Genomic DNA, 13,570 nt, shown 5'->3' on the forward strand with positions numbered 1-13,570 from the left:
AGGTGTGTCTTGGCCAGTGGAGGTGGAACGCTAGGGCGTTTCTCCACCTGGGTTCTGGGGCCCAGGAAGTGAGTAAACAGGCAAAGCAAATGCCTGGCTAAGCGGCTCTCTTCCAAGTCAGTGACTGTGATCCAGGGGTACACATCGGTGCTGACCCTGGCAGGGTAATTTGGGGGTGTTTCCTGAGCAGCGTACTGGGAGGCATGGTAGGCAGTGGGGTTTATGGAACCGATGAGATGCTCTGACTACTGCGAGGCTGCTCAGACATGGGAGTCAGATGGACCTGGGCCTGGAGCAAGTCATTTCACCTGGGCCTCAGTTTTCTCACCCGTAAAGAGGGAAGGATAACGCCTGGTTCACAGAGCTATGGTCGGAGTAAAGTGACTAGACTAGCACAAAATAAGCAGTTTACAGTGAAAACAAGTCCTCCCTTTCTCCAGGAGAGCAGAGTGATGAGAGAGGCAGAGAAGTGAATATTTAACAGCACCTGAATGCCATGAGGAAGGCATGCGCTGGGGCTGGAAATACTAGGATGGGTGTAGTGACTCATCCTGGGGAAGTCCTGAAGGGCTTCCTGGAGGAGGTGATGAAGGTGTCGCAAGCCTAGAAGAGGTTGGAAATGGTGCCCCAGAAACTTCACGGTGGCCTGCACTTTGGGACACAGATTCCTCCTCACCATGAGATACTCATTGAGCCACTTTCCTTCTCGGAGCGGCCTGCTTGGTGGGGGACAGTGCCCACTTGGGTGTGGTTTCTAGACAGACGCACTGGAAGGACAGCAACCTAACCCTCCCCCCTCCCCACCCAGAGTTCTGGGTTACCGGCATCCACGGAGCTGCCGGGTCTCCAAAGGGGCTTTCAATAAATGACCCCAAGGTGGGAGTGATACTATGCACCTGGGCAGGTATGGACACTGGGTAACTGGAACGGAAGACTGGTGTAAACAGCTGGAACCTCGGATTGGCATTGGGACAGGCGACCAGGGGCACCTGTCGGCCGGGAGAATGGCCTTCAATGCCTTGTGCCTGCTGGGGTGGCCCCATGAGAACAGCTGGGCTCTGGCTGGAGGGACCCCTCCTGCCTCAGTCTCATCTGCTGTCATGGCAGCCCTTGTCAGGACAGACTTCAAAGCCTGAGCACGTGCCCATTCATTCTTGGGGCACGTGTGGGGGCATGGCGGGCGGAAGCAGGACACTTGCTGGGTTTTGCTGGCAGTGGAATCGGTGGTGTCAGCATCTGGCTTCGTGGCCACCCCCAGCCCCCTGTGCCCCTGGTCCCCCAGCCAGGTGATGGTGGCATCTAGATCTTTCCCCTCATCATCATCAACATGATGGTTGTGGCAGCATAGAGGCTGTGGGGTCAGCCAGTCCTGGGTTCAGGTCTGGCCCTGTCACTTGCAGTGTGGTCCAGGACCATTCTCCCAGTGTCTCTGACCATCTGCCTTGGGGAGGTCACGGGGGTGAGAATGATGTCACTGACTGCACCTGTCATACACGAGTCCACTGACTCTTTGCAAAAAACCCCTGTGAGATGGGTGGTCTTACCGAGGCTCAGAGAGGGTTGGCAGCTTCCACCAGGTCACAGAGCTGCAAGATGTACAGCTGGGGTTTGACCCCAGGACCTTGAGGCTCCAGAGCCCCTGCCCATCCCTCCACTACACACACTGGTTGGAACCCAAAGGCTGGTGTCCCAGCTGGCTTTGGCACTCTGTGGTTTATCAGATAGCTTTGCCGTCAGCATGGGGTGTTAATCAAAGTGTTTGTCCAGTTTGACACCATTGCATTAAGAATGGGAAAGTGATGCTAGAGGAGGGGAAGGGACTTGCCCGAGGTCGCACAGCAAGTTAGGGGCAGAGACAGGACCAGATACAGGGCTGCCTGCCCAGCGCAGGCTGCCTCGTTGCCTGAAGGGGTGTGGGTCTGGGGAATGCGGTCCAGGGACAGGCTTGCCAGTCTGTCCCTCCCTCCTCTCTCAAGGCCTGGTGGCTCCCTGCAGAGAGCCCCAGAGGCCAGCCAGCTGCCCTGTAAGGGGTACCCGTGGTCACTGAAACGGGTAGGGAGCGTGAGGATTACTCCACGCAGCTCAGCACCGCTGTCCATTGGCCAGACTTGCAATCACCAGCTTGCTGGGAAAATTCATTCGCCACCTCTCTCAGTTGCTTCTAGATCCCCAGAGGGTCAGGGCAGGATGGAGAAGTGTCCCTGCTTAGGTGGTCCAGGCCTTACGCACCCACCTGTCCCTGCCTCCCCCAGACAGGCGTAGGCAGGGCAATGCCAGTGATGAGAATGGCCATCCAGCAAGGGCACCTGTGTACCTTTGCTCGAGCTCGTTTAATGTCCGTGAGGCCTACAAGGTAGGATTGCTACCCCCGGTTCACAGAGGAGGAAATTGAGGTTTCTAGCTAGTGGTAAGCAGGCCTTCCAGGGACCACACAGTGGCAGACGGCTTTCTCAGTTTGCTGCCCTTCTCAGTGGGGCTGGTAGAGACTCCCGTAGCCTTTGATTCTGTCAGGCCCGAGCAGCTCGTGGCAAGTGCTGCAGAACCAGTCATGGAATGAGTGAGTGGACAAACGTTCAATCAGTGCATGCTGCCATCCCACCCCCTGCTTGCTGGTCACTGGTGATGAGGGCAGCGGCCAGCGGCCTGATGCTGTTACCCAGGGTATCTCTGGATGGCGGTGACGTCCCTGAGGCTGTCCCCTCTTTCGGGCTCCAAGGAAGGGCCACATCCAGGGTCTGCACATCATATCCAGAGGGACTCTTAGAGATCATATTACAGATGGGGAGACTGAGGCCCACGTGGAGAAGGGTCTTGCTGGGGTCGTGCAGTGAATTAGCAACAGAGCCAGGACTTGAACCAGGATCTCCTGCCCCCTCGCCCAGAACCCTCTTCCCCACTGGGTACTTCCCCATGGACCCTAGACCCCCACCCACCCCGAGTATCCTTGCACAGACCTCTCCGCTGGGATCCCTGGAGGCGCCTGGTGTTTCAGGTTGAGAGCAAGTCCGTGTGCCTGCGCGCGCGCGCGCGTGTGTGTGTGTGTGTGCGCGCGCGGTGGCAGCATGCTGGGAGAGGTGCCCACCTGATATGGTGGCTGCTCAGCCCGGCCCATCACCAGCTCCCAGCCTGTGCTCTGGCCTGCCCGGGCTGTTACTGCCCGCCTGTAATGGAATCAGCTGGCCTGGTTAAGTGTTCACATTAAATTAATACCTCCTCTGCAGAGACAATCAGCTGACATTTAATTTGTGTTTCCTTCCGAGCAGCAGAGTACAGCTGGGCAGCTGGGCCTTGGATCGGCACGTCTGGGAGGAGTCCCTTCCCCGGATGAGGGGCTGGGTGCCCGTGGGAGCACCAGAGTCCACAGGGAGGGGGCCGGGAGGTACCCGTGAGGGCGGGGCTTGGGGGGATGGAGGGCCTCTCGGCTCACAGGCTGGGCGGCCCGGCCCTCTTTTTACTGGAGAGAGAAGATACAGCAAAGCAGATGAGAGGAGGCAGTCAGGAGATGAGGCTCCACGTGTTTCAGCATTGGGCTGCCCGGAAGGAGGATCTCCCTCAGAGAAAAGTGGGTTCTCACCGTGTATCCCTGGCTCCACCCCACTCCCACCGCCCTTTTGCTCATCTGTATTTTTTTTTTCTGCCACAAACATGAATTGTTTGTGATTTTCAACAAGGGTGGTGGCGTGGAATGAGGAAGTTGACCCAGTTGTGATTTTTAAGCTCTCTAGGGGGGCTCAGCAGAAGCTAAGGGGTGGGGGCCCGCCACGTGCCCACTCTGATCTGTTACCCATCGGTTTCTGCAAAACTGCATTTGAAGAAGGGTCCCCCTGGTCTGCCTCATCCTCCAGCTCAGATGTAAGTCTAGAGAAGGACCTGCCAGTCAGGACCCCAGCTCAGCCCCAGCTCTGCAGCGAGGGTGGCTCAAGGCACATCCACGCGGGGAGGGGAAAGGCACCTCTGCACCTGTGGGTGGGCTCGCACAAAAGCCAGGGGCAGCGCAGAGCCCTGGGGACAGGTGCGCGGAGTGGCTCCGGCACACCCCCGGCACACCCCCGGCAGCCTGCAGCCGGCTGTGCTGCTGTGGGGTGAGCTCCCCGTGCCCGGGTGAAAATTGCCCTCCGCCCATCTGCCCTCCACCAGAGGCAAGGCCCATGCTTGGCTCAGAATGAAGTTTTCCACTGACAGCTCTGGCCTAGCCTCACCTGAGTTTGCTTTCCATCACCTGAGTGGGTCGGCCTGGGCGTGCCGGCGGCTGACCTTCCTTGGAAGTGTGCGGACCATCCCTGTGAGGGCCTCCCAGCTCTCTGTGGTCTGGCCACTGGAGCCAGCTGTGGGAGCATCAGTTGTCTGCTCTGTGCCAGAGGTGGGACTGGGTGTTTTCACCCACACCACCCCACTTCATGTAGTTCTCACAACCCACCCTCGAAAGGGGTGGTGTGCTTCCCATCTCACAGATGAGGCAACTGAGGCCCAGAGAGGGTAATTAATTGACTTTCTCAGTCACACAGGGAAGCGGCAGGGGCAGTATTCGAACCCAGTTTCTTGCTGCCCAGGAGTCTCTAGGACTTTCTTTTCAGAAGCCCCAGGGCTATCCCAGGAGCCTAAGTTGTTTTCCTGGGGCTGCACCCACTTTCCTCTGGAGCTAGAGCCCCGGAGCCTCTTTCTGTGAGTGCACAGGAAGTGCAAAATCTGTGAGTCAGTCCCGCTGCCAGTGACTTCAGCTTGGCTTTCCGCCCCTCAGTAGGCCAGGCTTTGTGGCCCCTTTCCGGTGGGTCTGTGTGTCATCCTGAGCTGATGGGGGAGGGGAGACACTGGCCCTGAGTGTCAGCTGGGGGTGGGGACTGGCATTGAAGCTGCCAGTCCCCTCCCCCCAGTGGCTTGCTGAGACTTCCCGTCCATCACGTGGTCCAGCGGTGGTTCCTCAGGAATGCGGGGAGACCACATCTGGCTGAGGCGGGGCAGCTACCTCCCCCTCCTGGCCACCTCTCACACATGTGCTCCTTCTGCTAAGATGGTGGCTGAGCCCCGCCGAGATCTCAGCAGCGGTGTAGGGCTGGGGAGTCATTTCCTCTCCCCGCTCGTTGCCCTGACATCCCTGCTTTCCCATCCCGGGCCTGGAGCTGTGGGAAGTGGGAGAGGGAAGCTTTCTCCTTCTCCCTGCCCACTTCCTGCCCTGGCCCACCCTCCCTCTGGCCTGGCCTCTCCCAGGGGAAGCTCAGGAGCCAGTGGACGGAGCAGCCGAGTCCCCAAGCTGGGACTGTGCAGATTGAGGATGTCCAAGGGGCCCTGGCTGGGGAGGGGCAAGCAGTGGAGCTGAGGAGTGATGGCGGCTGGGATCATTCATTCATTCAACAAATCCATTCAATAACTCTTTGACTTCTTACCAAGTGTGGGTGGGTTTAGGTGCAGGGAGAACAGCAGTGAGCACAGAAATGATAATTATAACCAGTTCTCCGGCTGGGGGAGTGGGCAGACCCCCAGCTTTAGACCCGACTCCTCCGATGACTTGTATAGTGGCAGCCCTCCTGTGCCCCTTTTCCCACCTAGAACAGGTGTCTCCCCCATGATTCCTCTGTGCTCCAACAGGCCAGGGCACCTGGCCTGGGCACCAGGGTGCTACCTGTACCCACATTCACATTCCCGATTTGTGGGCTCCCCAGTCTGAGCCCCTGCTTGTCCTTTGCATTGGCACAGAGGCCCCCCTCATCCAGCACTGCCGTGTTGTGGATCACAACACTGCCGTGTTGTGGATCACACCCAGTGGGGTTGGACATCCAGCACTGCCGTGTTGTGGATCACACCCAGTGGGGTTGGACACTGGTAAGCAGGGGGATTGGAGTGACTGAGTCCAGGGGCAGGAGGCTGGGCTGGGGCTGGGAGATGGGCCCTGGGGTCCAGTCCAGCCAGAACCAGCCCGTGACTGGGGGCCAGTCACATGACCGTCAGAGAGTGTGGGAACAGAGTGGCTTTTCTGGAGCGAGCCTGGGGTATGCTGGGCTCACACTGTGTCTCATTGACAGATGGAGAGATAGAGGCTCTGAGTGGGGGAGGCAGAGCTGGGGTTCAGACTCGTGTCCTTCCACCTCGCTCCTCATGAGCGCCGCTTGGGCTGGGGGAGGGGAGGGCACTCTGCTGTCCACTCCCTGGGCGACCTGCACCTCAGTTTCCTTATCTGTACACTCAGAGGCGTGGCCTAGGGGAACCCTGGTCCCCTTTTCAGCCTCGGCTTCTGGAGCTTCTCTGAGTCTCTCGTTTCTGTAAAATAGAAACAACCCCCCCTTGCTGGCTGTGTGATTTGGGGGGAGGTGCTTCGTGCTTTTGGACTTTAGCTTCTTCATCAACGACATGGAGAAAATAATAACCCGACTTAGAGGTTACTGTGAAACGAAAATGAGGCTCTGCCTGTGAAGCCCCTGAGGACGGTGCCAGGCACATCGTAAGCACTCAGTCTGTGTGAGCTGCCCCATCACATCATCATCATCCTGAGCGTCAAGCAGCGTCAGTATCACCACCGCCATCATCCATCCCACCTGCTTCAGAGGCTGGCGTGAGCGTCCACAGCCTGAGAGCGTTTTGAGGAGCTGGCATGCCTACAAGGCTGTTGTTGAAGGGTGTCTGCAGATGCGGGGAGAGTGAGAGGATGCTGGGGGCGAGAGAAGGTCCCTGTGATGTGGTCGGGGCAGGAGCTAGATCTGGGGCCTGAGCACTCTCTGGAGGTGGAGAAGATGGAGGGTGGTCCATCGCGGTCCCTGGCGTCGTGGGCCGGCTCTTTGGGTGAGAGCCATGCTTGATGACATGCCACAGCCAGGCCGCCTGGGAAAGATGGCCTCCTGAGGTCTGCTGCCTCAAGCCTGAGCTCAAGGAGGGAGGACAATGGAGGTGGCTGCAGAGGCTCCGGGAAGAGATGACATTTGAGACAAGCCTGGGAGAATGGATAGATTTCAGAAGGCTGAAGAGGAGGGAGGGAAAGGGGAATCGAGTTACCTCTGATTCTCTGTTTCCTCATCTGCAAAATGGGGACCATCCTTAGGGGAGGATTAAGTAATATTTTATCTTTTTTTATTATTAATTAATTAATTTATTTTTGGCTGCGTTGGGTCTTCGTTGCTGCGCACAGGCTTTCTCTAGTTGCGGCGAGCAGGGGCTACCCTTCGTTGCGGTGCGCGGGCTTCTCAATGCAGTGGCTTCCGTTTGTTGCGGAGCACCGGCTCTAGGTGCGTGGACTTCAGTAGTTGTGGCACACGGGTTCAGTAGTTGTGGTGCACGGGCTTTAGAGCGCAGCCTCAGTAGTTGTGGCACGTGGGCTCAGTAGTTGTGGCTCGCGGGCTCTAGAGCGCAGGCTCAGTAGTTGTGGCGCACGGGCTTAGTTGCTCCGCGACATGTGGGATCTTCCCGGACCAGCAAACGAACCCATGTCCCCTGCATTGGCAGGCAGATTCTTAACCACTGCGCCACCAGGGAAGTCCCTTATCTTTTATACGTATATGAAGGCCCAACATGGTGTACACCACCAAGAAGGTGACCAATAAATGTCCCTCTCTCCAATCCCTTCGAGAGAAAAGAATCTGGGGACTTCCCTGGTGGCGCCCACCACCAGGGAAGCCCTCACACCACAATGAGGAGTAGCCCCCACTCGCCACAACTAGAGAAAGCCCATGTGCAGCAGCAAAGACCTAATGCAGCCAAAAATTAAAAAATAATAAAAATAAATTTAAAAAGAAAGAGAAAAGAATTTGGAAGTTTTATGAGCTGGTGGGTCAGGGCGGGCAGGGGTGGATCTAAGTGATTCAGGCTGTCTTGGCCTTGGCTAGAGTTTTCTGTGTGCACTGGGCCTTCATTTTCCCACCTGTAAAATGGGGAGGAGGTTTCTCTGCAGCTTCACAGCTCACTGTGTGAGCTCCTGTGCTCAGCCGTGGGCCACACATGAAAGTCAGGAGGGCAAAGGCTTAAATGACATGACGCCCACCAGCCCCTGACCCATAGTAGGTGTGTCCCCTCTTGGTGGCAGCTGGCTACTCCCTGGCCTTCCTGCTGGCCCGTCTTTGCTTATGTTGGTCCTGCTGCCTGAAACTTCCATCCTGCTGAAACCTTACTCCTGTGGGCAGATCCAGGTCAGGAGAGGGGGCTGTGCCTGGGAAGCAGGTTTTGGGATGTCAGAGCCCACAACTTGGTTGACCAGTTTTTGGTTAAGCTGCATGCTCCCTCTCTCTGGGCTGAGTTGCAGTAAATGCAGGGCATCTGGGGTGCCTTAAGAAATATCACTCAACCATCCTTTCACCCCGGTCAGCCAGAGCAGCTGAAGGGCAAAGCTTTTCTGCACTGTCAACATTGAAGCCGGCAAAGCCAAGCTTTCCCGCTGCGGCCGGGAGGGGAGGTCAGCGTAGGCAGCAGGTTTGGTCTGTCAAGCCAGCTGCTGTCAGCACACAGGGGTCCTTCTTGCGTCTGCTGGGGGCAGGTGCACCGGCTGCCCACCTATCCAGCTCTGGTAATAAAAGGCCCATGAAGTCATTTGTGCAAGCTCAACTGGGGTGCAGCTTAGGCGAGGGGGCCACCGAAGTGCCTTCTGCAGGGGAGCTCATTAGAAATGAGCCCCACACCAGACCTGCTGGATCCGGGTCTGCACGTGAACAAGCTCCCTGGGTGATTCCCATGCATATCACAGTTGGAAACTGGATGCTTTAGAGCATGAGCTTGGCTTGAGTCCCATCCTTGCTTACTAGCTGTGTGACCCTGGACAAGTTACCTCACCTCTCTGAACCTCAGCTCTCTCATCTACAAAATGGGTTTGGGGAAAATTTCTTTACCCGAGAGTGTTAATAATTCTCATGAAAGCCGATGAGATGTGTACAAGGCACTGAGCCCAGTGCGTGGGACTCGGACTGTGCTTGCCAATCAGTGGCTGCTGCTACTACAGCTAATGTGTCTGGAGATCCAAAGACGTGGCTTAAGTTCTCGCTCTGAGTTGACTTGAGACAAGTTGCTTTCCTCTGCTGGGCCTCATTTTTCCCGTCTGTTCAATGGGTCTGTTGACCCCTGCCCCACCTTCCTCACAAGAAGTTTGCTTAAAGGAAAAGGGAGGAGGGGCTGGGCCTTATCCCCAAAAGCCTGTCTTGGAAATGAGTGTGTGTGGAGGAGAGATGTCCCTGGGTGCCCGCATCTTCAACCCTCACTGCCCACTCCTCTGCTGCCCCTGGTGTTGCTGCAAGATGCAGTAGTGAGGCTGGCCTCAGGAGCCAGGCTGCAGGCAGTGCCACACCAGGCTCTCCCTTGTCCCTGCTCTGCTCAGCGGCTTTGGAATTGAGCCCCCTGCCCCCCTCAGGGCAGCGTGGCCAGTAGAGATGATTCAGCTTGGGACCTGTGTTCTGGGCCTTGGCCTCCCTTGAGGGGAGCCCCAGATATGCCCCATGCTGCTGGGCGAGGTGAGGGCAGCCTTGAACTTCTCCCCACCTGGGATTCCTGTTCCCCACACTGGGCCTGGGGCTGGACTCAGTTTTCCTATTTGTACAACGAGGGTGTTCAGTGAGATGATCCCACCTGGGTTAGACCCTTAGATTCTCTTGCTGCCCCTCCTTAGCTTCCTCTGTGTTCCTCATCCTTGCCAGGACCCCTATCCCAGCCCCACTGCCCACTGGGTTCTGAACTCTGCAGCCCACAGAAGATCTAGGCCTGGCCACCACCACTGGGGGCTGGTAAAGACCGAGGGGAACGGGGGATGGGGGGTGAGTGGCGAGTGTGTCCTCTGGGAGCCCTGGCCGGGGCCGTCGTGTCTCATGTGGGAAAGAGGAGGAATTTTCCTCTGTGTGTGCAAACAGTATCCGTTTTCTCTTGTTTCCAAAAGCTGGTGACGTAACCCACTCTTCAGCCATCCCTCCCCTCTGGCCTATTTTTAGCTGGCCCCGACAGCATCCTAAAAGGCTTCCAGACCTGCCTGCTCTGAGGCCATGTAGGGAGGCAGCCGTAGGGTGAAGAAAGAGAGAAACTCCTGGTCGTTCTGTCCCAGGATGGGGGTGGGGGGAGAAGGACCTGCCCCTCTGGGGAAGGAGGGGCATCTGGGTGGGGAGTGGGTTAGGGCTCTGATGGGTCCTGGGTCTACAGGAAGCCTGGCACGGTTACAAGCACTCAATCTGGAGTCTCCAGCCTGGGTTTGAGTCCTGGCCCCACCTGTCCTCACCCTGACCTTGGGTACCTGACTCTTCCTTGCTTCACCTGTAACGTGGGGATCATGGTGGCACCTAGGCTAGAGGGTTGTTTTGAGGATTGAATTACATCACGCAGAAGGGTGCCTGGTACAAAGTAGGCACTCAGTTAAGGTGGGCTGGTATTGTTGTGGTAACTCTATTATCATCCCGTCCTGCCTTCGGTTAATGCTGGGGGTACACTCAGAGCCCCCATGTGCCTTCTCCCCTTTGTCCTTTCCTGTTCAACTTCAGCCCACATCTATACAAACGAGATGACGTGTGTAACACCCCTGGAATAGAGCCTGGCACTTAATAAGCATTAAATAAGGGAGAGTTATATTTATTTTTTGTTTTAATGTAATGAAACAGACCTGGGTTTGAAGTCCAGCCCCACCCCCTAACTAGCTGTGTGTCTTTGGGCAAGGTGTTTAACCTCTCTGAGCCTCAGTTTCCTCATCTGTAAGATAGGGATGATAACAGCTAGGTAGGAGATGTCTTTGTTGGTTAGGGTAGGTTGTAGGACAAATTGACTCCGAGATTGCGATGGTTGGCACAATCAGATTTGTTTCTTGTGGTTGCAAAGGAGAGCCTGAAAGTGCTGCTGGCTGCAGCCTTGCCCCTGAGCGCAGCTTCAGTACCATGTCTTACAGGAATGGAAGGAGCAGTAGCATTTGTACAGTGCTTTACAGTTTGTGTGGGGGGCTGGCGGTCCCTCCTGCCGTCATCTCCCAGTGGTGCTGTGCTCATGCCCGGAGCCTGGCACCCGTCACCACCACCTGGTATCATGGGTCACCTGGCTGTCCCACACATCTAGCTCCCTAGACTGGGAGCTCCCAAGGGGCAGGCAAGGATAGAGTCGCTGCTGCACCTTCCTTGCCCAGCCCGGGGACGGGCCCAGGGTGGGTGCTGGCATTGTGTCTGAGGCTGGACTGGCCTGGGGAGGCCGCCCTCTGACCACCTGTCCCTCTTGTCTCTTGCAGATGGGAGGAGGAGCTCGCCAAGCGCATGAACCTACAGACCATGGTGGACACGCTGCAGGAGGTGAGAGGTCCCGACCAGGAGAGGCTCACAGGAGAACCACGTGGCCAAGGGGCAAAGCCGGGGGCGGTTCCCAGCACAGCCTCTGTGCTCTGCTACCTCCTGCTGCCTCAGTCTCTCCTCGATGGAGCCGGAGGCCTCTCCCGCCTCCCCTCCTTGGGGCTGGGAAGGCACCAGCACAAGAGTTGCAGAAAAGCTTGGGCACGGGAATCCTGGTGCTGCCCCTGGCGTGCAGGAACAGACTCGGGGCTGAGTGCCCTGCAGAGGGCGGGTGGCCACATCATCAGGTGGGCTCCCAGCCCTGGCAGGTGCTCAGCAGCGGGCATGAGGACATTCTTCTGCTCTTCTGGCTCGGTGGCTCTGTGTTCCGGGTGGGCCTGCTTCTCACTCGCCTGCTGTGTACGCTGGGCAACAAACTTTACCTTCTCGGCCTCTGTTTTCCTCTCGGCCAAATGGGCACAAGAATGGCAACCCCATGAGAAGGCATGGAAGGCTCTTTAACTGCCTTCTGATACCTAAAGTATTGATCCTCTGAATAAATAAATAATAACCAAAAAAAAAAGAAAGAAGAAAGAAAGAAAATAAACACTGATCTTCTAAGGAAGTTAGAGACAGATTAAAATAATGTCAATATGCAGAAGGAGAAGGATGAGCGTCCCCCCAGCCCACTTTCTTTCATAAGAAAAGTACTTTTTGCTTTACACACATAACATGCTCATGGTCAAATACCTGGAAAATTCAGAAAAGCACAGAGAAGAAAATAAAACTCACCTCCAGTTCTCCCTGCTCCACTGTGGATAGATTGGCGTGTGACCTTCTGGTCTTTTCTGTGCGGACACACACAAGCCCGAGGGGCACATGCTCGGTTAGGGTGGCACGTGTGACGTTGCCATTCTGGAGATCGGAGATGGTCAGATGTTTTGGCATTTTCACGTGAATCGACCTACTACTGGGATCCCTTTTACATCCACTTTTTCTCTTAACGTCTGCCATGGATTTTTCCATACAATAAATAATCCTTGGAGAAGTGTTTTAGGCTGAGCGATGCCCTGGGCTGAGTGAGGGCTGAGCGGGGACCCAGGCTGGGATGAGGTCCTTGGCACCCCTTCCTTCCCTGGCACAAAGGCACCCGGCTTGGTTGGATGTCAGGTGTCCGGGGCTCTGGACCCAGGTGTCCATCCCCTCCCCTCCAACAGGGAGACCAGCCCCCCTAAAACCTCCCCCATCTTCATCCCCCGTAGGCAGCGCAGGAAGCAGAAGCCATCCAGGAGGAGATGAATGAGAAGATTGAGCGTCTCAAGGCCGAGCTGGTGGTGTTTAAGGGGCTCATGAGTGACGTAAGTGCCACCGACCACCACCCCCAGGCATCATGACTTCCCCCCACAGCCATCATGCAAAACGCTTCATTCACTCCGAGGCTCCAGAGCTCGGCTTCTAGTTAGAATCCTGGCTGGCTGCGTTTGACCCGTGAGGATGACGGATGCATCGGAGACCAGGCCCCCCTCCCTGTCCCCTCCCCACTTCTGCTTCCCTTGGTCTGAGTAGAGATGCATTAATCCGCTGCTTTAACCCATCCCGCCCTCCCTGGGGCTCTTCTGATGGTCTGTGTGTGTTTGCTTCATCTCCTGCCAGCTCACCACGGTGAGGGCGGGTGGTGGCCATGGGCCTCTGTGTCTGGGCGCAGTGGCGGCCAATGGCAGGTTGAAGGAGACCCCGGGTCTGATCTGCGCCGGCCTGAGAGGCTCCCCGGGCCAGCGGCCTTCAGCAGGGTTTGCTTTGTAAAGTCGGGACAGGCCAGTGTGCACATCCTTGGGACGATCGGAGCCCCTCTGAGTAACCGTGGGCAGGGGCAGCTGGTGGCAGCAAGGGCCTTCTTCCTACTGGGGACCTGGTTTCCTGCCACCTTCAAGCAGCGGCTAGTATGTAGAGAGAGTCTCCACAAGGGAGAAGGAGCCCAGTCCAGGTGACTCAGCCTGGAGCAGTTCTGGTCCCGAGAGGCGTGGAGCTGGGGTGGCTGGAAGAGGCCATGTGGCTTCCCCTCACCGGGGTCCGGTGGACCCCCCATCCTAGGCAGCCCCAACCATCAGCCGTGGGAGGAATCTCTGTGTGGGGTACAGGTGGAGCAGGCCCGGTGGGAAAGCAGGGGGGTCTTTCAGCAGTGGGACTTGTCTTTCTTTTTTCTCTGCTCTGACAAAATAAACACTGACGCTGTATCTGCTGAGAGGATGCCTTCCAGCCCTTAGGGTGACCAGCAAACACACTGTCCACTCGGCGCCGAAGCCCTAGGCTCCCACAGTCCCTCCGCCCCCTGCCCTGAACCCGAGCAGCTGGCCCGACCCTTCAAGTCCAGAAAAGGC

At 56.9% G+C, this 13,570-nt stretch overlaps 1 protein-coding gene across 2 annotated transcripts in view; it reads left to right on the forward strand.

The window, feature by feature from the left end:
- The window catches only part of IFFO2 (intermediate filament family orphan 2), a 49,260-nt gene that overhangs the window by 22,812 nt on the left and 12,878 nt on the right, over positions 1-13,570 (forward strand). The window contains exons 2-3 of one of the 2 annotated variants that reach the window (XM_027109979.1): positions 11,156-11,216; positions 12,455-12,550. In XM_027109979.1, the coding sequence (XP_026965780.1) occupies positions 11,156-11,216; positions 12,455-12,550 (157 nt within the window). The remainder of the gene's footprint in view (positions 1-11,155; positions 11,217-12,454; positions 12,551-13,570) is intronic. The other variant, XM_027109981.1, reaches the window with a different exon arrangement.

Source organism: Aethalodelphis obliquidens, unplaced genomic scaffold, assembly GCF_003676395.1.
Source record: "Aethalodelphis obliquidens isolate GAN/ISIS:26980383/991018 unplaced genomic scaffold, ASM367639v1 scaffold9, whole genome shotgun sequence".
Lineage (NCBI taxonomy): Eukaryota > Metazoa > Chordata > Mammalia > Artiodactyla > Delphinidae > Aethalodelphis > Aethalodelphis obliquidens.